The sequence below is a fragment of the Rhipicephalus microplus genome, chromosome X, assembly GCF_043290135.1.
Source record: "Rhipicephalus microplus isolate Deutch F79 chromosome X, USDA_Rmic, whole genome shotgun sequence".
NCBI classification, from domain to species: Eukaryota; Metazoa; Arthropoda; class Arachnida; order Ixodida; family Ixodidae; genus Rhipicephalus; species Rhipicephalus microplus.
The window spans coordinates 66,978,022-67,003,462 of NC_134710.1; the positions used below are offsets into that span (position 1 = coordinate 66,978,022).

The 25,441-nt window shown below is 41.4% G+C and overlaps 2 protein-coding genes across 4 annotated transcripts in view; one reads left to right on the forward strand and one right to left on the reverse strand.

The window, feature by feature from the left end:
• The window catches only part of htt (huntingtin), a 255,626-nt gene extending 236,519 nt beyond the window's left edge, over positions 1–19,107 (forward strand). The window contains exons 52-61 of the mRNA XM_037426940.2: positions 4,254–4,438; positions 5,153–5,252; positions 6,563–6,702; positions 8,447–8,514; positions 8,616–8,721; positions 10,402–10,564; positions 11,690–11,850; positions 14,941–15,028; positions 15,104–15,248; positions 18,644–19,107. Of these exons, the coding sequence (XP_037282837.2) occupies positions 4,254–4,438; positions 5,153–5,252; positions 6,563–6,702; positions 8,447–8,514; positions 8,616–8,721; positions 10,402–10,564; positions 11,690–11,850; positions 14,941–15,028; positions 15,104–15,211 (1,119 nt within the window). The 3' untranslated portion in view covers positions 15,212–15,248; positions 18,644–19,107. The remainder of the gene's footprint in view (positions 1–4,253; positions 4,439–5,152; positions 5,253–6,562; positions 6,703–8,446; positions 8,515–8,615; positions 8,722–10,401; positions 10,565–11,689; positions 11,851–14,940; positions 15,029–15,103; positions 15,249–18,643) is intronic.
• A 48-nt stretch (positions 19,108–19,155) lies between these two features.
• LOC119175907 (uncharacterized) overlaps positions 19,156–25,441 on the reverse strand; it is a 103,218-nt gene continuing 96,932 nt past the window's right edge. For all 3 annotated transcript variants that reach the window (XM_037426941.2, XM_075877046.1, XM_075877045.1), the window contains one exon: positions 19,156–21,941. In XM_037426941.2, coding sequence (XP_037282838.2) covers positions 21,531–21,941 — 411 coding nt within the window. In that variant the 3' untranslated portion in view covers positions 19,156–21,530. The remainder of the gene's footprint in view (positions 21,942–25,441) is intronic.

Genomic DNA, 25,441 nt, shown 5'->3' on the forward strand with positions numbered 1-25,441 from the left:
GTGTGAAGTTTCCAGCTTCTGCTAGTAGAGCAGGAAGTTGCCACCTTCTAAACTACCTGGCCATATGTTAATCTCTTCTGAAATGACAGCTCTGACACCCTAAAGGCGATCAGCTGCTTCACATAAACAGCAGCGTGAAACTTGTTGCTATATAAACCTGGCACATATCATTCACTGATGTAGTACTGTAGGTGTTTTTTGAATAAGTGCACCATATGACGAAACTATCTCGTACCACAGAATGCACCCGTAACAAAACAGCCTGTAAAATACAGCAGACGCTCAATAATTCAAAATCTGATAATTCATACTCTTGGTTAATTCAAACAAAATTCAATTTTTTGGTCGACCCTCTATTTTTCAATGTATTTAAAAGCCTCCTAATTCAAACTCCATCATTTGGTTAATTCATACTTTTTACCGTTATATACCAAAAAATATCTGCTGCTTTCCCACTACTATATAAAAATTTTGTGTGCTTATGTAATCCTAACAATCTAAAAAGGGAAAATAAGCACCACATGCCTTGTGGCGGTGCTGACACTTCTTTGTAAAGTTGCTTGCGCCACGAGGCGCTCGTGCTTTGCACAGAAGCCGTATTTTAAGTTACAATTATCATGCAGTAGGTGGCGTTGTGCCCGTGAGCATTTATTGCCACCAACATCATCATCATGGTTAAAAACCGTTAGGGCCAGCGGCGACGCCTCGTGGGAAGCTTTCGTGGCGGCGCGCAAAAAATAAACTGGTCTCTTTTGGCGTGCGTCTGCAGTGGACGGCACCGCATGCCGTCTGCGGTGGGTCCATGTGGTGAGTCAGGCGTTAGCGACACCGCCTTGTTTGTCATGTTGTTAAGTGTTGTTTAATGATGTGTAAGGATGTCTTAGCATGTTAATCACGGTTGAAATTATAATAATTCGGCCGACCATATCGTCGATCAAAAAGTAGTTAAATAAATATGTGTCGTTTGGTTTGTTCTGACCATGTCTACCGTGTCCGTTCACTCCAAGAGCGTGGTGGCACTCTGGCCACATCGAGACCCTACACTGGCTGCCCAACGTGGAGCTCTTGGAGCATCATATGACAGTTTTTGCTGTTCGGTACAAGCTTTTGTTTGAGCAGGGGAAGAGTAGGCCTATGAGGGACTTCCGTTGCTAGCGTTGGCGGTGTGCTTTGTTGAGAGCAAGGAGATCGGTTGTTGTGATGTGTTTGAACTTGTCAGCACGTTGAGTTTTTATTTTTTCTGCTCGCAAGTGGTTTTTTTGTTGTTGTTGTCGTTGGTTTTCAAGAACGTTGTTCAGTTGGGATGAGAGCCATGCTGTCTGTATCCTGGGGTGAGCAAAGCTTAGAGCATGTGGATTGTAGGCCAGGCCCGAAGCTCGTGAGTACGGAAGCCTCGTTGGTGGTCCGATTTTCTGGGAATAGCTTCTTCTATCTCCTGGGCTTAGGGAGCCGGGCGTCGTCGCTGTCTGGTATTGCGTCTCGACAACGTCGTTACACCGTTCGAGGCGGTGGACGCCGATCGCTCGGTAAGCTGCTGTGTGCGGCAAACGATAGGGCCACCTTACAGAGTGGATGTCTCCTTGCGGCTGCCTCTTCTGCGCCTAGGCTGGGTGCTGGGTAGATGCTGGTTGTTGTCAAGCGACTTATTAGGCCTAAGGCTCTGCACAGCCGCCTGTCGCACATGGCACAACTAGGTGGATCGTGGCGTTAAGGTGCTGCACTCTGCTTCCCTCACTTTTATTTTTTTTATCTTGCGATGTAGGGGTTAGAAAAAGTGACTTATGTTTTATTTTTGTTGGATGTCTCGGCTGCTGCCGATGTATTAGGTAGCAGTACTGACCATCGTACCACGTGGGCGAGGAGCCTGAAGCTCCCTTCTCTTTGCCCTACTGCATTGTTCTTTTGAGTGTTTTGAATGCACGTGGCAGGAGTGGGGTAACCCGCGGCTAGCTGTCTTCTGCACATCGTCAGTGCCGCTGGCCAAGAATACGGTCGTGAGGTCGGGCAATGGAGATGCCTGGGACCTGCGCAACTGCCTGCAGTCCGGCGCCCTCGTGAGTGCTGGTCGCATCCGGAAGACATGTCGGCGCGAGTGACGGTTCGTCGCGCCGACGGCAACGTTGCTGTTGCGAGACTGGTACTGAGGTGAAGTTGTCGAGCCGGACAGTGCAGCACTGTCGACCGGCGGTGGTGTCGTGGTGCACGGACATTATGTAGGGACATGTGTTGCCATTTTTTGTTAGAGCTTCTGTAGCCGATTTCTTTTCTTTTTGGAAAATAGTTTGAATTAAGGTTGGAAAGAGGTGAGGGTGCTAACACCCACTGTAAAGTTGTTTGGGCTGCGTGGTGCACGTATTTCGCGCAGAAGTCGCATTTTGAATTACAACTATCAGGCGGTACGTTGCGTTGTGCTCGTGAGCATTTATTTCCACCATCATCATCATCATGGTTAGAAAACCTTAGCGCTGGCAACGATGCCTGGCGGGAAGCCTTGGTGGCGGCACGTAAGAAATAGACTGGTCTCTTTCTCTGGTGGCGTTTGGCACGAACGATTGTCTCTCGCAGGGAGACCCCGGTGCACAGCACCGCGGGTCGTCTGCAGGGGGCCCTTGTGGTGAGTCAGGCATTGGCGACGCCGCCTTTTGTGTACTCTTGTGTTTATGTTATTGAGTGCTCTGTAATTTTGTGTAAGTCTGTTTTACCTGGTTGAGCACAGTTGATGTTATAATAATTCGGCTGACGATATCGTCATTCTAAAAGTAGTTAAATAAATGTCTGTTGTTTTGGTTCATTTCAACCGTGTCTACTGTGTCAATTCACTCCAAGAGCGTGGCGCTCGCCATTTCGAGACCCTGCAGCCTTCAAGAAAAAAGGATTTGCCAGTAAACAAATGTTTGAAACAAAGCTTATGCATGGTGAACTGTGATGCTTCTCAACTGGTATAGAGAGCTTTGTGCTGCAGGCACATATAGAAAAGAAGCATTTGGCAATTGACTATTTTTTTTTTCTCAAATTTTGATCAACAGTAAATGGCCGATAAACTTGTGGACCTTACACTTATGCTTTCTGTTCATCGCACGCAGTTAGGGTTTAAAGCACTTTAAAAATTTTTAAATGTGATAAAATCAATGCCTAATCATAATGTGTGGTATCAGCTCACCCACAGTTATATATCTGAGAACTTCTGATTCAAATTTTTTCTTGATAATTCAAACAAAATTCAGAGGTCCCTTCGAATTTGAATTAAGACGAGTCATTGCAAACATTGCACAGCTTCAGTGAAATATAGGTTGGAACATAATCAAACTGTCTTGTAAATTGACCTTTTTTATTTATATTTATTTGTTTATTTCTGGTGCTTCAAATTCTTTGACTACGTTCATTTTTACATACTGTGTTTCCTGCACTCTCTACAGAAAGGGCTTTTATGGTACAAATTTGCATCAGAAGCTGCCATGGTGGCTTAGAAACTGTGCAGTTGTGTTGTTGAGAATAAGGTTGTGGGATCAAATTTCAGCCTCAGGGGCCACAATTTGAGGCTGGCAAAATTTCAAAATGCCCAATTACTTTGAATTTGGAGCTTGTTAGCTCCTTATTAAGTGGTTTATGTTTCAGACCAGAAGTAACCTTATTTTGCTTATATTAGCATAAAGTAAAACTTTGCTTCTTTTTTTTTGGCACTGATATAATGTAATCTCTCGTTCAGAACTAACAGATGCATAGGCAACATGCCATTCTAATGGGAGATGTGACCCTACAACCAAATGATAATTCGGTCTCAAAGTAGCATCTGTTCGTGTTGGCATTCAGGGAAAACTTCTTGAACAACTAGCTAATTAAATGTTAAATTCATCATCAGAGCTGATCCTTTAATTGGTATTTGACCACACTTGAGGCATTGAAATTTGACCATCTGAATATGGAGCTGCTTTTCAAAGCATCCCAGGGCATTTGAAGACAACCAGTTTCATATGCTATCATTAAATTATTTCTGTGCTGTAAGAATGGAAACTTTGTGGTAGCCTGATACCGTCGTTTTGATATGTGAGAAATATTGCACCTGATAGCACAGCAGTGTATGTAGAGTATGGCAGAATATAGAAATGGGCCAACACGTTTCTGGCATAGGAGCTGAAAAAAAATCCTATAAGAATGATGTATCATGCAAGTTACAAAATTCTAGGGTTGTTGACAAGAATATGGGCTAATTGTGTCTGGGATGCTTTTATTTCTTCTGTTTTACTGGCTAACAGGACTCAGACATGCAAGAAAAAATTCGCAAGTTTGTGGACCTGGGCCTTCGCTGTCAAATGCCTTCCACCCAGCTGCTGTCCTTTCATGGCCTCCTATACATGCTGGCCCAGCCAGGAGATGCCACATCACCACTGCTGCCTTCTGCCACTGAGTACCTTGCCAAGCATCTCGATGACTCAGCCTTGTGAGCAGTCCTCCTCAAGTGCTACTCACCTCTTTTAGCATCATTACCTTTACCATTTGTGCATACATAAAAACAAGAATAAACAAGAATAATGTTAGTGCAGATGCTTTTAAAATAGTGCTACCGTAAAATTCCAAGCAAGCACTTCCCCATCATCAAAGATAATAAAAAAAAAAAGTAATGGGAAGGCCTCAGTTGCAGACCAGATGATGGTATATGGATGCATCCAAAAAGAAACAGAACAGCCTTCATTGGCTAAAAAAAATGTTATCAAACATATAGAAAGTTGGATAATCCAGTAGTAAACACTAATTGGAAAAAGTGGGGGGGGGGGGGGGCTTCTTTTTTCGAAGCAGTAGATAATCTAGGGGATGGATAACAGTGGATATCATGTTACCTTTGTGGTATGGAATTCATTTTCACACTATTAACATTCGAAGTTTTATGTGCTCTTTCATAAGCAAAGGAGCATAGGTGCCTGATGAAAATTTTCTTAGTCACCATATGTTTATATCATATTTACATTGCAGAGGAGAGCCTTCATCTATTGCTTTGTAATATAAACAAGCAGTCACTGTATTCACATTCAAACTATAACTATACAGAATAACAAGGCTCTATTGTTTCGTATATTTAGAATCATTTCGGGGAGTGATAAGAACGATCTCTTTTTCAGCCTGTCATGTTAAATCCGGTTCTTGTTTGTCATTTCAGCAAGGACAATGAACTGAACATGTTGGCACTGTGGGCCTTGGCTTTCTTTCTGGCTGAAAACTATTCAAGCAAGCAAGATCTCACACCCAAGATTGTCCAGGTTATTATGCGTTTGACATTTTGTATCATTTCTGTGATCTCATTTAATTCTAGTTTCGGTTCTTTTACAGTGCAATACTTTAATTATGTAATTATTTCAGTATCCTCACTCCCCATAAGGCATTAGAGAGTAGGTGGGTACATAGCTCCAAGAAGAAGTATGAACATTTGAGCATTTCTGAATGAATACACAGCATTCACAAAAATAATGTAAACGACTATACGAATAATCACTAGGATACAGTATGTATGCATCACTATGAAATGTGATCAATCATTCCTTCTTTCAGCGATGTGACACCTTCACTTGTGGCAGTGGAGCATAATGGTAGTTTTTTGTTAGCTCCTGTTGCTCTGTTTTGCTAAAAAGTGTATTCGGTTCCTCTGTGCTATTCTGCTCTTAATTTCGAAACCACGATGTCCCAAAGTGCTGCATAGACAATATAACATTTCACTCTCTCTTTCTATCTCTCTCACACACAAACACCGGAAAATCTTTTATATTTAATATTTTAGCTAGTTACAGGTGCTAGTATTTTTCAGGAATAAACAAGTGGGGCACTCAAGAAATAAAGAAATAATATACTTGTTTTTTTTTTTAATTTAGCCTAGCTTTTATAACCTGTGTCAGTTTTCAGTAATAGTTCCTTCTTTTTCACTCATTTTTTTCTATGTTAAATGAACATAACTTGTAGTTGAAAATAATCTGTGAGCGAATTACCCTTCTGCAGTGTCAAGAACCCTGCTCTCGTCAAGCAACGAGGCATTTATAGGTAAAAGAAAAGGCATGCACTAAAAGAAAACACAATAGCCAGGAAATTTGTGACATGAGCATGCAGCTAAAATTGGAAAAAAGTGCTGCTAAATAATAAAACAGATGCGTTGCACACAGCTCTAGCTCAGCAAAACTTATTCATCAGTTTATGGCTTAAACAAGTCTTTGATGAAAGTCTGGCGTTTCTTTTGCACCTACGTCAGAATCAGATCTTGAGTTACTGCCATGTGACAGTCTACAGAGTCAGCCCCATTGACATACCTTCTCAGCACATCCAGTGCAGTGATAGTTTCGTACATATGAGGCAGGGACACTGCAGAAACATGTATGCGGAGATTCTAATACACAGGTGTCTGTAGATTCTGTGCTGAGACCAACCACCAGAAACATACGCAGGAGCGTTATAAATGAGGAACGTATAAGTGGGATTCTACTAGTATGCTAGTAATGCAGTTATGGCAACTTTGAAGCTCTGCGGACTGATTGTGGAAAACGGCAGGATGCATTGTGTTCATGGTATTATTGACCACTTTCAGGTCAGCTTAAACCAGTGTAATGGAGACAACCTTCCCCTGTCGCTCTACTTGTGCATTCTTCATGGGCTGGAGCGATTGCTTTTGGCAGATGTCATTGAAAGCCAGGACAATGAACTTATCATCAAGGTTTGCATTGAACGGTGAGAACCTTTTATTAAGCATACGTCAGGAGCCTTGGTGCAAACCTCAGACGCACATTTATGCATTCTCTGCCTACTAGAAGATAGGTACCCCTTAAAAAGAACACTGCTGCTTGATTTTGGTTCTGATTTTTCTCCCTTTTTGCTCGCTTTTATTATTTTTGAGTTTTTTGAGCAATTTTGCTATCATGCACATGACATAAGCATTTCATAGATTTGTTATTACATAGAAATGATATAGAAATTTTCACGAGTTGGCATTTAAATTAAAGGGAGGGAAGAAATATGGGGACATTGGTTAAACTGCTCTGTTTAAATTGAAATAGCATGTTGATATACTGTCTGCTTAGAAGTTAGGCATAACTATTGAATAACTGGAACTTATGTATTGTGCAAGAGTTACCTGCCAAGTGAATTTGCTCAAGAAGTGAGAAGTTTGTGCAGTGACTAGAGCCATCATTAATTTATGTCTCTCGACATTCTGGTAAGTGTTGTTTTTCTTACATTTAGGCTTGAACATAAATGTGTCATACTATAAAATAGTCAACAGTGGAATCTAACATGAATATAATGCAAGGATTATTCAGTATGTTCTACCCAAATCTTAGCATTCGTGTACCACTCGTCATCAGCGTCATTCTCCATGCCGTGAGTTCCGCGATACCCTCATGCAGCTCTCAAACCAGCCGGCCTGTTTGAAGTTGGCGCTCTCTGCCTTGTCGTCATCAATCCCACCATCGCAAGCTGCCAGTGACATATCGAAGTTCTATGGCATAGAGAACAACGCTGACGACTGGGTGGCTACCATCAACGCCCTCAGAGCTCGCGAGGATTGGACAAACCAACAAAAATGGTGCGTGGCCATTGACTGCCTTCGAGATGGTGCCGCAGCTTGGCACAGGTATGAAGGCGTGAGGCAGCATCCTGGGCAGACTGGAGTACCAAGCTCATTGCCGCCTTCAGACAGATTGGCTATGACCTCTCTTCTGCCACCCATTTCAACCTCGCCGCGAACGAGGATTCAGCAGCAACTTATCGCAGATCCACCAGCCAAGTCGCAGCATCTCGAGGACCTACTACTGCAAGGCAGCCAACACTGTCCACTGGATGCACATCGGGCAGGTCTCCAGGACCGACCACTCTGATGCATCCAAAGCCGCCCACCAGAGATGCCTCTCGGAGATGCCCGATCCACATTGCAGTGTGGTCAGCACCAACCACAATGAAGCAGCCGACCCCGCTCACCAGAAAAACTGTCGGCAGCTTCGCACGCACGCAGTCATGACTAAAGGTGGCATCGTGGCTCTAGCACGCGGAGAGCTAGCAAAAAAGTAAGACGAAGGAAGTTAGATGAAAAACAGCCGGCCCAGTGAACGAGTGCTGTGTCTGAATCTCCTTCATTACAATACACATTTATTTTGGCTTCACATGTGTCGTAATTTTCTGCAGTGCATGTGCTTACAATATTATATGATTTGACATTGTGCTTATAGCAGCATCTCGTGATGATGAATAACTGCTAATTGAATTACCTTACCTTGACAGTTAGAAATGGAGGCCAATCTTGTGCAAAAGTTTTCTGTTCAGAGAGCACCAGCAGTGCTTTATCACATTTACCATCACAGTCTTTTATTTGTTTTGTAAATACAACTTTGTCCCAAAAACCTGCCATCTTGTTTCTAGGATGTTATCTTTTTGTACATTGCCACCATGATGTAACAATATTTTTTCTTGTTCCCTACAGCATTCGGCATAGCAAGCCAGCTGAAGCAATCCCAGCCCTTGGTGTTATGTTGTCTGCACTTTACATAGGTTAGTATCACTGACTGATTTGGCACTTAGCATTAACCGAGCATACTTACATGATCTAGCATGGTAGTGTATGACAAATCTTCTTCATATCATTGTTCCAGCCCAAGGAGTAAATAAGCGCCGTTCTCAACCTTCGATTGAGATGGAGCCTGCCAATAGCGAGCAGCGAGCTGCAGCTTTAGAAAGAGCTACTCTCCTCTTTGACAGGTGCGTGTGGTTTCCTTCAGTGAAGGAAAGTCTGTTTGTTTTATTAGTTATTTATAACACAGAAAAACTAGCCCTTCAGACAATTTACCTTCTTTCGTATCTTCACTGAAGGTACTGCAGTTGTGTGGTTATTGTATCTCTATACATCTGTAATTTAAACTTTGTGCTCTAATTTGTGCAAAGTGTATATGCCTTTAGGCCCTTATTCATCCTCTAACCTCTCATTTCATTAGTTTCCTCGCTTTTTATGTTAGCTTTACATCACCTTGATCACCAATCTGCCGCAAGCATGTGCTGTGCCAACAAGTAAAAACAAAACAATAGTGACCACGCTCTATGAAGTTCAAAATATTTACAAAAGGGCACATTTACTTTACAGCATCTATCTTATGAGACCTCTGTGGTTAATAAAATGAAAAAAAAAAATCTTGCAAGCACAAGATGGCCTCACTATAATGCTTTGCTTGGTTCTCATTTGGCATTTCAATAGCAAATGGATGCTTTGCCTTATTTAGGGTGCAAGCACATGATCCGGCAAGGTCTGGCAAGTTTCACGCAGGTGGTATTTGTAAAAAAAGTGTAAATAGTTCAACTCGTACTTGGTCACCAAAATGGTAATGGGTCTTTTTGGAGATCGCCAAAATCAAAAGTGGTGGCTTTTGGACTCTGAAATTGCCTGCCGCATGCCAGGAGGCAATCTAGGAGGCCTACTTTCATACCACTATTTGGGGGAAACATTTGCATGTTTGTGGCTCCAGATGCCGCTTGGTCCGTACGTGTTGTCACGTTTTGGCCACCAAAAATGATGGCACATGTCTCCTCGAGGCCGGCGCGTATGCACAGACGGCGCGTATGCACAGAAAGGCCCATTGCGGGTTAAATATCAAAGAAGGAGTGTTTCTTCATGAAAAATATGCATATGCTGTTGCTGTTTGGTATAAGCTGAGTTACAAAGCATTGCCGCAAGCTGCGATTGCATTGTTCCTTCTCTCATCCCGATGAAAATGCTGGAAGCTAAGCAGGGGGGGGATAGCACGGGGTGGCGCGTGCCTCGTGACCTTCGTTTTCACTTTTTTTTTTCCCTTAGAATACGCGGCTTTTCAGTGTGATCACATACGCACGCGTGGCCAAGTCGCGGCCCCAGTAACGACCAACGCGCCATGCTCAAATCAGCCAATCGCTGAACCGATCGATGGCTGTGATGAGTGATTTTGGAGCTTGTAGCGCGATTTAGTAAGAGAAGGGAAAGCAATTTTCAGCTGACTTTAAGAATTTCCGGCCGCGTTCTGTGCAATATTACTCAGCTCACATGTTCTCGGATCCTCGACTACCGATTGACAGCGTTTGCCGACCATGCTCAAGAAGTGTTGCAGGGCCCCTTAAACTTTGAAGAGAGGCTTCGCCGCAGTGCGAGTTTCTCTTTGGTGCTTTCATGATTTCATACTCCTACACTGCGGTGAAACCACCTTTATAGATTTTGTGCAGATTATTATACAATTATTCGTTCATTGCGAATATTCAGAAATTTTCAATAATGTAATTCGAGTCGAAGCGAATTCTAACACGGTACTATTCGTTAGAATATTGGAAGCATTCAAATATTCGTACAAACCGACTTGTAAGCCATGGTTCTCATTTGAATTTGCAAAGTCTTCTGTTTTTGTCAACTTTTCTGTGTAGGATCAAAAGAGGCTACCCTTTTGAGGCAGATTTGATCAGCGAGATTCTACCTGGATTTCTGGGCGAGTTTTTTCCAGCACAAGACATTCTTAACAAGGTCATTGGAGAGTTCCTGTCCAACCAACAGCCTTATCCACAGTTTCTAGCTGCAGTCCTCTTCAAGGTCAGTTGAACACTTCAGGATGTGTTCATGTTTCACTTGCGTCCAGTGGCTTTGTCAGTTTTTCATTTCTGAGTAATTTTAGTTTTATTCCTTGAACGTGGCATTTAATTTTCCCCTTCGGGTTACTTTCGGACTGAAAGCACTAAGGCTTAGTGTACCGTAAGAGTAGCTAGTAGCCATTTTTACTCTTCTTTGCAGATTTTCATAAATGTAAATGAAATGTCTGATGGCTTGCTTTGTCGTAAAGGGGTACTGACACAAAATTTCGCGGCCGAGATAGCCGGTCGGATCAATTCTCATGAACATGCGTATATCGTTTACAAAATATCAACAGTTAATATAGATTGGAAGGTATTTTCTTACAGCACTATCGAAGCTAAGTTTTAATTTTGAAGTATTTGGTATTGACACCATCCAAAGGGACCCCCTGGGGACCCTCTTACTTCCCCCGTGTCATCACGCTGCAGTCAATAACACAAGTTATAATCATGTCTTAGCCACTTTTTTTTTTGTCTCGTTTGTTCGTGGACTCTATACTTCTTCGCAACTGGAAGCGAGTGCGTGGCCACGGCACACGCACTCGCTTCCAGTTCGCTTATGTTTGGCAACACTGCATTCCGATTTCCTATTCGAAAGGAATTCTTGGTTCAGATCGTGCAGATCTCACAGTTATTTGTGCTGATGTAGTTGATAGCTGCACACGCTAGGTGGTGATAGTTGAAGCCGGTGGCTTGTCGTTTTTGGAGCTCTCTCATATGAACTTAAACTGAAACTGGTCGATAATGAGGGGCCTGTAATTAATCATCTCTCATGTGCTGTAACAAACAATGTGCCGTGTTATGATTAACTGGCCCCCAGCAACACATTGCAGCAAAAAAAAAAAAAAAACGCGAGGCCAAAGTTTTTGTGTCAGTACCCCTTTTAAAGTAGGTTTGCTTACTCGAAAAATGAAGAAACTAATGCAACATTTTTTATTATTTTAGTGCCAATTCCATTCTAGATTTACAATAGTGCTCTGTAGCAATAATGAACTGTAGTGGCTGGTTCAGTGTATGACAAAGAAATCAGTCATTATGGAGCTCTTTTTGTACTACAAAAGTGCTTAAATAAGTTCTGCATTTTTAGGTGTGTGAAGGACTTCACGTAGGCAACCATGAAGAGTTAATGCAAGACTGGGTTCTCCTTTCACTATCGAACTTCACTCAGCGTTCACCATTGGCAATGGCCATGTGGAGCCTCAGTTGCTGCTTTGTTGCAGTGACAGTAACAGTCTGGCTCCGTGCTTTGTATCCTTTGATAATGTTTTTGCTCTCTTCAACTATTTCTGTGTAAGTATAAGGAATGACTATGCCCCTGATTTACACAACTTATAGTTACTTCTGTACTTCTGAATAAGTGCACGGTGCTGTGGTGACAGTCGCAGACACCACCTGTAGCAAAAACATTTACAACAGTGTATAAAGCAGCCGCCGTCTCCCATTTTGCTGTGTGAGCAGGGTTTTCAGCCTGCCTGCACACCGGATCATACACATTAACGTTACGACAATGGTTTGTCACAGGTATTTGTTTTGCTAAGTATGCATACCTTCTGATTTTTAGTGAGTGCAAACGAATATTTTCACAGTTCAGGTTGCATACTTCATTCGGATGCCATTATGGGGGAAAAAAGTGTGCATCTAGGTCCAGCTTTTTCTCGCTGGCTGTACATTCTATATGTGCGTGAAAATTATTTCGTACAGTTATTTTAAACCTGATCTATTCGCCTCATAAACTTGTCCTTTTCTTTCATAGGTATAAATAGTTTCAAATGTTATTTAACTAGAAAAAATGAGCATGCAATTAGTATGTTGTTGCAAGTTGCACAGACAGATGTCATTTCACCATGTGCGCATCTGTTTCATTGGCATTTTGATAATTAGGCGAGTACTTTTTGAGTTACAAAAATTAATATGACTCTACCCCAGTATACTGGGAACAATATGCACTCACTTTGCATTGTGTAATGCTGTTCCTCTTTTTTTTTTAAATTGTGTTGTGTGATAATTAGTATGCTCTGTACACACACGCACACACACACACACACACACACACACACACACACACACACACTGTACTGGACAGCAATAGGCAGTGGGGATGCGGCTTATAAAGCTTTCGTTCGGGTGCGGTCCTGTGTGTTACTTCTAGTTCTATGCTCTACCATCTCAGGACTTTGTCACCTAGAACGCCTCTTGACATTTGGTGGAGGCGCTGGATAAGGCAAAGGTTGCATTGGGGCAGCTGAACGGCAAGGAATATTCTTATGGCGTTGGCATACGAGACGTGTGTAGAGAGAGATGCAGAAGAGCAAGTCAGGCTCCCGCCCCCTTCGATAAAATGAAAACTCTCCACTTATGCTCGTATGTCTAAACCGCCTCTTTCACGATGCTTTGGCACATGTGCATTTCACCTAGCGCAGAAGTAATAAAATGGCCCTTCATCTCGGAGGCTTTCATTCTGGCAATAGCGGTTGTCCCTGCCCGTTAACAAAATCCTACTAAAGCGGCAAAGGACAGCATAGAAAAATGCTTAAAGACAAAAGTAGCCCCTTTCAAGTTTTGGTATGCTTCGTTGCGCAGCACGACAGCATAGCGGTGAAACTAACTTTTTGGAACCACTACAATTTTTAAATAGGCATGTCAAAGCATTGGATCAAGACTTAAATATTACTAATGGGACAGCTGTTGTGGTTTTAAATAATGCTGTTTTAGACCTGCAATCAGAGGAGAAAGTGCATGAGATGCCAAAAAGTTTAATAGTTTAAAATTTCAGACATGTATAGTCACCTCTCAAAATATTCTGGGAAGAATCCTCAAAGAACCATACCTTTTTTCATACTCATGCTCTTTTTATGAAACACATTATAATCTAGTAATTTTCATGTACATGGGATTTTTCTGCAAGAAATACAAGCTAAGACTACATTATAATAATAATGAAGCACTCTAAGCACTAGTCGGACTAAAAGTTAAGACAAAAATATAGTTAAGTGCAAACCTGGAGACTGACTTATTTATTTCAGTTATGGAATACAAATGATAATTTTGATGCCTTCTTTGCTAATACTTAATGCAATTAACAGTGAACAGCTTCTTGACAATAAATAAATTGAGTGATTTACGGAGTGCACTACTGAGAAGGACTTATTCACGTTTTTACTCTTTTACATGCTTTTTTTTAGTTAATGCATAGGAAGTCTCGTGTTGTTTGTATATACTATGTACATGTATAATACGCATGAGCACGTTTGTAACTGTGTGTCATGCGTGAAGTTCTCTGCAGAACTTGGTCTTTCCCCTACTCTTCCAGTGCTATTGTGTATTGTATATGCATTGCCAAATTTTTTCCATGTGTAGTTTTTCTGTTTGTATCCCACAGCATTGTTGCATATATATTTTGTGGATATTATATATATTTTGTGGAGATTATATAATATGCAAAAGTAGTAAGGGGATTGTGACCTTTCGCCCCCCCTTTTTTTTTGTAACTTGTTGATATGCCCCTGCAGACAGAATGTTTTAAGAAAGTGAAATATTTGTACTTACTGTTGAGTAACCGACACAGCAGACTGTAAAACTGTAGGTATAGGTGTGATGTTTCTTATTATTTCATGGGGAGAAATCTAGTACTGGACGTTTTTATTTGAATGAGAGTGCTAAGATATGTCAATTTGGAATAATTCTCAGATAGCCTGGGCAGCTTAAAACACATCTGGCTAGCAGTGTTCCATCCATCACAGTGGTTCATTTTGTACTAAAGTAGCATGTGATACGCTTTTTTTATAATCTCTTTTTTAATTACAAAAAAAAAACAAGTTTTATACATATTGAGGAACTTATGCTTATATGTACACATTTATAAAACATAAAGAGTACTTACTGGTCATTAAGCTTAAAGGACAGTGTGAGCACACGCTCTGCAACACTTTCTCGGGGTCTGTTTCTTCTTTTCACCTCTTCTTTATGCAACAAAAGTTGGCAAACCTTTATTGTAAAACTTAATATAGGTGAATGAGATCTGTTCATAAAGGGTTGGTCACTGTATCCATATTTTTGGCCCGTCCTTGCCCGACACCAGCCAACACAAGCCTTGCACTGGCTTATGCTGCTTTTCCTGGCAACAAACACAGCCTAGAATAGACGACGGTGCCACATTACCCTCTTAGTAATATAATATGAATCTCTATGGTGTAGGCAAAATGAATTTCACCTCTGCCCTTAGTGTAGTGGTGGCATATGCGGGCCTACAGAGCTCGCTAAATGTCATTAGCAGTGCCACTAGCGAACTTAAAATTGGTTTGGACTTGCAATAAATTTTTTCCTGACCAATGTCATCAGATTCCCGTTAATTCAGGGCAGAATGGGCATGTTTGAAGATCATGACAAGAAGCTGTTCTATATTTCTGCTTTGGACTTCCAACGGCAGGCAAGTCTAATTCTGCACCAGGCTGGCCCTCTTGTTGTGATCAGAGGTTAAGCTGACATGTCATGTCTTTTGCAGCTTGTCAATGAGCACCATAAAACACAGTTCTACAACATCATCAAAGGTGTTGCCACTCCAGATACCCCGTATGCAGAGCTGCTGAAGCAGCTACCACAGCCACCTTAAGAAAACAAAAGAAGCAAATGTTCTAACAAATTTTCAGGTGAGCACAGCACTACTTTGAACTTGAATTATGCATTTTCATGTACTTTAGTCAGTAAAAAGAAAATGTTCTCAAGCTGTTTGAAAAGTTTAGAACGGCATAAATTACAAGTAGGTTTAACTGAAGCTTGAAATTTCATTTGGAATTACAGGAAAAACAGTAGAATTGCGAAAATTCAAGCTCTGATAATTCATACTTCAAGTTAATTAAAACAAAATTCAGATTTTCGATTGGCCCTCTATTCTCTTTATGTATTTGAAGATCCTCTAAATTCAAACTTTGTCATTCAGTCAATTCATACTTTTTGCTGGTTCATACCAGAAAATATCTGCTGCTTTCCCGCTGTTATTTAAAGATTTGTGTGCTTATATAATTGTAACAGTCTAAAAATGAAAACCAAGCACCTGAGGCCTTCAAGGAAAAAGGTTTTACAAATAAATACAAATAAACAAATCAAATGTTTCAAATGAAGCACTCGCATGGTAAACTGTGATGCTTCTCAAATGGTATAGAGAGCTTTGTGCTGAAGGCACATACGTCTAGCAAAGAAGCAGTAGGCAATTCAAGATTTATTTAAAAGGACTGATCAGCCGTAAATGGCCAATAGACTTGTGGACTTTACACCTCTGCTTTCTGTTCACTGCGTGCAGTTAGGACTTAAAAACATCTAAGATTTTTAAATGTGTTAAAACCAATGCCTAATCATAATTTGTGGTGTCACCTCACCCAGAGTCGTCTATCTGAGAAGTTCTGGTAATTCAAACTTCTTGGTAATTCAAACAAAACTCTGATATCCCTTCGACTGTGAATTAACAAGAGTCGACTGTATAAGAAAAGAGAAAATGCTGCCACTAGACCAGCACTCCACATTCTACTCAGTGTTCCAAACAGTAGCACAGCGACTGTGACTGCCGCTGCTTTTGTGTGCTTAACCTCTTCAGACCTGTGGGTAAAAAAGTAAACAAGGTGAACTCATAAAAGCTTTTTATTTTTGTCACAAAACTCTTGTCAGAAAGAAAAAATGAAAACTGCATTTTCAGAGGAGAAAATGGATTTACCATTTGGTTATATCAGGCGTAAACTGAGTAAAAATCAAGGTCATTTTTGTTTAGAAGGCAAAGAAACAGCTCAAGTTCAGTGCGTTTAATGCAGACTTTTGCACTGTTATATTCATTGCGGCATATTCTTTAGGGGCACATGCCTTGAAAAATGTCCCTACAAGTCAAATTAGACCTCTTTAGGTGGTATTAAAATCAGCTTGCTAAATTTTGGGACTGCCAGAGACTCGCCAATTTGAACATTCAGGTCTACTGCGTTTTCAAATCGTTGTATTTGCTTGACGTGTACGCAAATTGGTGTTTTTTGTACTCTGTTCTTAAACTTTAAAATTGGTTGAGAATGTTTTTAGCTGCAACATCCTTGAGCTTGCAGTCATTCCTGTATCTGAGCCTTGAATTTATGGCCACTAGGTTCGGACTGGGGGCAAACACCCCGATTGTCCGCTTCTTTGTATGGATAATGTTTGCCCTCAATTAGCACATGCACGTGTCCAAAAGATCCACATCATCCATATTCTTGCTCTATGCTTTGATGCAATGGGGCTACAATACACATAATTTTTTTTCTCTTACCTTGACCTTCACGTTATACCCCTTTCAAGTTGGGTCTACTCTGCCTCTTTCAAAACTGAGCTGAAATGTTGAACTTGGAAGCCGACGGGTGTATCATCTTCATCACCATCACTGCTGCTACCTGACCATTCACTGCTGCTGTGCAGCTTGTTCACAATGCCGTCTCAGTATCGGTCTGAAAGAGTAGCTCGTGTATTTCCCAGTCACTGGGAAATCTACCAGCAACACAGAGCAAAACTAAGTGTGTTTTCAACTCAATGATCTGAAGTACCCAACTGGGTACATTTGTAAGTAAGTTGCACCATTTCACAGAAAACTGAAAGCAACAAGTGCAAAATTTTCATGTGCTTTCTCTAGTCTGTCATGATCCGTCATACCCACTGCTTAGCAATATATGTTTAACATTTTATTAATTAAGAAAAATTGATTCTCACTTGGTCGACTGCGTGTGCTTTTTTCGCGCGATGCCACCATACCCAATGATGGAAGTGCTGCTCCAATTGCTTCAAACTGCTCCGAAAGAGAAATGCTGCTCCATGCTGTTCCAAAGTGCAATATTTGCTTGTAACTGCTCCAAACATGCTCCGAAAGGATATTGACAAACTAAATAGAATAAATTTGAACCATGGGACTATCCTGTGAGCCTAAGCGAAACCAAAAGCAAGCTGTATACACTATCATCCTTGTATGCTACTCAGTGGCGTAAATCCAGAAAAATCTCAAGGAGTGACACATGTCATGCCTTGGTGTCCAATTAGTATTTTCAATACGAGTTGTATTTTTATTTATATAAGAATTAAATAATGCTTTCAAATGAAGTTTAAGAAAATGAGCATGGGGTTTGAGCTCAAGCAACTGCATTGTTATATCCTGTCCTTTTTCTCACCTTTTTTTTTTATTTCCATAGTTCACACAGCTGAGGGGCATTTAACACAGGTATGCAGTAAAAGATAAAAAGCCTTTTAAAAAGTTGATTGCACTATACTTAACTGTTAACCCAATTATAACATGCGCTATAGCTAAATCTCAAGTAGGACACTTGCAAATGGTGTCCTCCCCAGCCTGAACACAAAAAAGTCCAAACTCTCTTGACCCCCCCCCCCCCCCCCCACCTATGATTTACGCCACTGCTTCCATACAAGCTAGCATACCGCATGTTTAATGATAAATATAAATATTCATAAGATGCTTAAGTGATGTTTTAGACTACAGGAGTTGTTAGGAACGTGTATCTGCTCCAAAAACACCAATAGCAACCCTAAGCTATAGCATTTTTTTCTGCTCCAAAGACACTTGAGCCTGCTCCGAAACACCATTTTTTCTGCTCCAGAGTCTGCTCCAAAAAGGAAAATGTTGCTTTCATCACTGCATACCACTTTTTGCTGAGTGTGTGTACATGGGCCTATGACATGTCGTGGGCATTTTGTTTGCTCGCTTTTGCTCACAGACATCACTTTTTGTCAAGCAGTCTTCAAATATAGAAGCACAGCATGCGCTTCTCAAATATACCCAAATGCGTGCCCATGAACTGTAAAGGTTAAATGTTCATATGTGCTTACCATCATTGTGTTTTCATATTGGGAGGCTGATGAGTGGCTAGGCACCCATCGTAGTGTCATCATAACGAAGTGTTACATACTAGCAGCATTTGTTTGAATATAGTGCTTAAGATTTTGCTTCCTGCTTGGGTGTGATTTAGAGGCCATAAAACTGTTTCTGGCTGCCTAAACACACGGCTTTTTTTCCCCATTTGCTTATTTACAGGAATAAAACTGAGCAGCTGAAAGCCAAACCTGGTGCTGTAAATAGTCTTGCTTGAAGAGGCAGGTTTTGATCTTTTTGGCTGTCTTGTGCACAGTTGGCTGTTAAGCAGATTCGAAGATTTGTGATAAGAACACGGTGACATTCCCAGCCATTCCACGACTGCTGTGAGCCCCATACATGACTACGACCATTTCTCCGTTCTTTCCTGCCTTCTGTTTTGCACAGAATGGTTCCCGTGTCTTCATAACTCAGAGCAGTGGTGTGCACTCTAGTCAGTTTCATGATGGACTGTTACACAGCTGTACAGGAGCAACCTGTGGTGTTGTAACTTGCGCAAGCTTCAAGCTGGCTGTGAATTCACACTGCATGTAAAGCTTCATGTTACTCGGGATACTTAATAAAAATGAAATCCCGATTTCCTTGTACAAAAATGAAAAAACACAAATAAATTCAACTTTAAACAATGTGACTTGACCTTAATGGCTGTCCACGCACAAGAATGAACAAGGCTATTCACAGTGACAAAACATGATATGCAACTTTATTAAGCAGCAGGTACTTTCCATTGAACGTCATACACATAGTGTCGTATTTATGAATGCTTTGCAGACTTTTTTTTTAAAGCTTTTTGTATTTGTATGATGGTAGTAATTGTGATTGTGCTACTTGAAAGCAAAAACACTGTTTCAACCTCCAAGAAAGCAATTGCCATGGCACTACCTTTTGAATTCAGTCTTTCTTTGCACCACAATCCGATGCCAAGGTGCTGACTTTTCTATTTCCCTATAATTGAGATTCTGCAACCAGAAAATTACCTAAAGGACTTCTCTTTTGTAAAAAGATAAACCACCAATAATATTGCCAATTCACTTTCACCCATATGAATCCAAAAGGTTGTGCACAGTCAAGGTTTGTTTGTTTATTTTTTTCTGAATGATAACAAAAATCATTGACTCTGAAAGACTATACAGTGATGAGAAATTCATTCTTCTTTAAAAAAAGAAGTCCTGCCACAAGTTTGTTTCTGTAAATGTTGGCAAGAAGCTCAGCAGCACACTACAAAACATCCTGACATGTGGAGTACAACATGAAATTGGTGTGCAGTGCTACTGACTACATCACAGTGACGTGTTATCCTTGAATAGGCTGTCCACATCACAACTGCCTTGGCAGCGATGGTGAAGATGAGGGAAGGAGTTCATTGCCCTTTCAGCATGCATACCACTCAGGCCCTCTGATGTGGCCGCATGGGCACTGTCGGCTACTTGCCTGCTTGCACTGATATCGCACCTTGTAAGGTGCACACACACACACATGCACACACACACTCAAGTTTCACACAATTCATCAAAATACACAATTCTCAATGCTTGTTGGCACATGAACAGCTACCATTGATTATTTAAATGCAAAGCTAAATACATGCAGCTTCTCCCATGCACCTTTCACATGGGCAATATTGATGTGGCAGTGAGTTTGCAGCCAAAATATGTCTGGGCCCAAGAAAGGAAAAATACTGGGAAAACTGGAGAAAAATGCAGGTGACCAAGCAAGCACACAGGAACTAACACATCTCATACAAATGCCCACATAGTACAAACACACTGGAACAATACCCATAGAAGCTTTCTATGGTCCATCTACCATTCTTTAAACAAAGTAACAATGCATGTTCAGGAAGTGGATGCAACCTTTGGCAAGACATACATATCTGGCTGGCAACAAAGCCATATAACTATATACACAGCTTGCTATACCTGTAGCACTGCTGCAGAAAATATAAATGAAATTGCACGTAAGAAAACAAGAAAGTGGGGCCTCTTTTGAGTTTCTTGCAAACCCTATGCAATGTGCAAATGGGCACACCCATGTACACTAAAGCCCAATTACTATGACCGCCCTCATTTCATAACTAACCTCGCCGGGCATAATGATATATTACTGTTTGGTAAGTGGGCTTTGTTATAATATTCACTTGCTTTAGAACCACTTTCAACTGATAACAAAGTGGGTCATTGTTACTAGGCTCACTTTAGTGGAGGCATGGCAAAAAGGTGGTTTGATTTGGGGAACACTGCAGTGCACCCTACTTACAAATGTTTTAGCAGCAATATTACACTGACATTTTAACAAGTCACCGTAAATCATCAGTGCTTATAAGAGCGAAATCCACAAACTATGGTGTAAGTGGATCAGGCTACACTGTGGAAGCTCAATAATAATTTGGGGTAGGGTGCAGAGATATGCACAATTGCATCTGCTCATAGCCACAGAGCCGGAAACATGTATTTGCAGAGAGATTTTGTGATACACACTTCACAATCGTGTGCTTTCTGTTTAGTGTAGCTGAGATCTTCCCTGTTGCTGCCGCTCGCCTATATGTGTTTGAGAAAATTCAAAGTGACTATATTTGCAGCACTTTTGTGTAAAGGTTCCGATGATCTCCCATACTATGGTGCTGCCATGTACAAATGGTCTGTATCAAATTGCAGCACATCCAAGGTTGGATGCATGTATGGTATATATTCTGTCATTACAGGAGTAAAAGTTTTTCACTAACAGAATAGTCACCTGTTTGCTTTGTTGATATGTGCAAGGAATGTCAATTATGTGCATAAACAAATTATGAAGACACAAATCTAAACTTGGAAAGGCTGTTATAATTTATAGCCTTCCCATATTTTTATATATACAAGTGCTGCAAAACTCGTGCGAGGGCTAGCCGCTACCTTCATTCAGGGAGTGAATCTGCACAGAACAATGCCAACTGAAGTTTCCGGTTCTGAAACGGTGATCCAATCATGCCAACCCTGGAGACAAGCCCCCTCTCCAGAAGGAGGAAGAGGCACACCGGACTGGAGTTATCACAGATTGGTGTGGTTAGTTTTCAGCAACTGGATTCTGAGTGGTACCAGCCATCAAGCAGCTCAAGTGGCAGGCTGGTATGTGACACAGCACGTAACAGCTCGCGGTTCTGGCTGAATAGCTGCCAGTAGTCTGTCTCCAGTTGACGTTGGTACTTGGCAGCCCGTTCACGCTCTTCTTGCCATTGCTGGCGCTCCTGCTCGAAACCCTGCAAGGCAAGCTGCAGTTGACGCCGACAGCGATGCAGCTCAACCCGAAGTCTGCGCGCTTCTTCTTCAGTACTTCCGGCGATTCGCGTGCGCTCCATCAGACTAGTGAGTTCGGCCACCTCACTGTCCAGTTGTGGTGTTTCTAGCCATGACAGCTTGATCGCGCCTCCAGGCCGGCAACTGGCCTCTTCCAATCGACTTCCACTGAACACTGGGCTGTTATCCTGCATATGGTTGCAACAGCGGATTAGCACGACGCCACATGCCACTGAAAGGCCACAATAAATGTCCTCCAAGTACATCAATGCCCACTTATGCCTACTGTCAAGAGCAATACAAACAGGAGATAATTCTTTTTTGCTTTGTAACTCTTTACAGCTTTCAAGTTCTTCGATGCAGAGTGGGTTTTGTACATTGCATGTGGTAGTGACAACATGTAGCCGAAAGCATGAAGACCCGTTTTCATGCGTCTTCCATAGCTAACAAAAACCACCATCTTGCCTTCGCGCTTGACTGACAAGACATAGGCAGTCAAACCATTGTTATGAAATAATACGAAAGCCGAGTTGTATTGATTGTACTTTTCAGTTACATGTTGCACGTTGCATGACAACAGCAAAAAATAAACAGCTTAGTGGTAACCATCACTTGGCCTGCACTGTGTGCCTGCCCACTTTCAGCGTCAAAACACTGGAATGGAAATTGTTGACAACAGATACCTATGTGTTGAACGAAGCATCAGCATATTGATTAATTTTTTGCAACAGTACATTGATTAATTTTTTATCTTTTTTGTGTGTGTTACTATTGATATAGGCACATATAGCAAAAGTGAGGCCACTTTTTTTTTTCTGCAATCGTGAATAGTCACTTTATCACCAGAGTTTGCATTAAACCAAAAACACATATTATCGAAAGTATTTTAATTCTGTAACAAGACATTATTAGAGAGTACTAGAACAGGGGAGTGATCGAACAGAGTTTCAAAAAGTGAAGCCCAAACAGGGTTAAGACACTTTGGGTGCTGCAAATGGTAGTCTGCTATGTGTCATCGTTTTAAAAAGTTAAGCGCTACTCTGCCAAAGTGGTGCCGAGGTTGAATGCCTGCTTTCCACTTGAAAGGCGTAAGTTTGAATCACAGTCTTTTTAGTGGGAAAAAAAGCATTCAACCTCAGCGCCACTTTGGTGTAGCCACACTTAACTCATTGAAACGATGACACATTTCAAACTATCGACCAATTTCTGAGTTGATATTGCCTTGAAGTAGCACTTCTGTACACTATATGATACATGAATAACAATATGCTTGGATGAAATCATGACACACACACAAAAACAAAGGTCTTACTTGAGGTGTCTGTGTACCACAACAATTTTCAAGAAAAGAACACAAGCAAGCCGAATGACTACAATTGTGTGACAGAACGACACCCTAAATATCCCCTCTAAGGTGTAGGGCTTAGAGGGCATATTTAGAGGATGCATAGAACAGGGGGATTCGCAGAATTGTGTTGGTAATGAAGTTATGGTGTTATTTTTTCATGCAGAAATACAGGAAAGCACACATAATGTTGGCTTGAACTAGAGAAAATGACTACTTTGTAAAATATGTGCATCAGGTGCCTCCAGCAACACCACAAACTTTGTCCTCCTCTACGACTGGGGGAAGCTATGAACGTCATTGTGCGGGCCCTCAAAACATCTGACTGTGCTTTCAAACAGATTCTGATGTTGTATATGCTTATTTTTATTTATTTTTTATTGCATTGCTATTATCATGGCTAACTGTCGCAATCGCAATTGGTTCCACCTTAGCGTGTTTTGAGGCAGTCGTTCGTGTGCGAGTAGCAAGTGAGTAGTTTGATTTCATTCAAACGGTACAGAAGACGGCCCATGATCACGATCGGTTTGCAAGATTGTAATGCACAGATCGCAATTGATTGGGTGTTATTCAGCACCGGTCATTGTGGCATTTGGCATATGAGGATTCATCACATGTATGCAATGGGGCCTCCCAATGATCATTTACAAATCGTTTACCCAGATCCAGCACCGAAAGACATATGCTCAGAAAGCTCAAAGCAAACAACCATGCACAATAACGCCCAAACACATGAAAACATAGGCTGCCACAGATGGCTCCGTAGACAGCCACAGATAGAGACTGTAGGTCAAGCACATGTACGTGCTGTTTACTATACAGAGCGAGCCCGTCATCCTTTGTCTGTTGACAATATTAACACATGCACTTTTATTAAAATACTGGTCCTTGATTGCCTTTTGATAATAGGGCTCTCAGTGGGAAGGGTCAGAAAAAGTGGGGGGGGGGGGGGATGCAGCGAAACTTTGTCTACCCCTGGAGTGTGCTTCAAAAAGATGTATGATACCAGCACTTTCAAAGTTACATATGCAGGAGAACCGTAAACTTGTCTTGCACAAAGTCAAATCGAAAAGCGTGGTGCAAGCGACTGTTGAATCGGTAAATTAGTGCAGGAAACAAAGTCAAATATCAGCTTTCTCGAAACACTGGAAGGTACGCTAGAGTGAAATAATGAATGTTCCATGACTGAAGCTATTTTTGGAAAACTCCACAGTCATCAATATACCCCTCCCTGTTTGTAAACAGTGCAACGTCACTGCGGGCACCCCGCCCATCATACCCTCTCTCGGAGCAGGTGCTGGTTGGCAAGAAAGTTTCACCAGCGGCATATTTATGCATAGCAGAACTGCATGTCTACATTCCTTCGACAGAAATTTCTACATGGCTATGTTCTAATCACAGCTTTTGAAAGAAGGGGGTTGCAGAAGGGCCACTGCTCATAGTGCGGAAATTCGCTCATCGTAGTTGGATGGAGAAACTTTGTTTAGAGTACTGAGAGACGTGGCTATAGCACGCAGTCAGCTTCACCCACGTAGATGGCAGCCATAAAAAATTTGATCTTTTGCGAAAGCGAATGTTTTGAATGTACGCAGTTGACTGGCACTTTGAGAAATATTTGCATGGCATGAATGTAAACTCATTCAATTTCCATCGTGGCATGTGCACTGCAGTTTTAAACGAGGTACAGCATTGGCGGCAGCATGGTTTTGAGCTGCTGTGCGCGACGTCATGGATAAGATTCTCGCTCATTGCGCAAAACTCTGATTGAAGATGAATGAAAAAAAAAAGAGAAACACTTCTTGCCGTGTAAGGCTCAGGTTAACATATCCTCGTGAAAATTAAAGTGAAATTCTGCCGTTGCATTTCTCAATAACCCAGTGAAAATTATTTACGTAATGTAAAACCCGACAACTTAATAAGATACAACATTTGCAACAATATTATCTGACACACCTTGCTGCATTTGACACGTATAACGTGTTGTCGTACCTATATTGCTTCTTAAGGCCTGATACACGAACTTGTAACGCTAATTGTCACTTAATAAGGATCGAGCTGTAAAGGTAGAAAGTAGATAAGAAACGAAAATCTCCGCTGTTTCCATTAGCACGTATCAGGTATCCAATAATACCAATTATAGCCGTGGTGAAGCGTATATGCAGATTCGGCAATGCTGCAACATGCTTATACCTAGCTCATGCATAGTGCCCGGAGATCATGAACTTCTATTTTTCTGCACGTCGCGCATACGTTGAGATGTACCCACTCGCAGATAATCGCGTCAAATGCATTTTTACCTTGACTAAAATGTCAGATCGTAAATTTCCATTGATTACCGGTTAC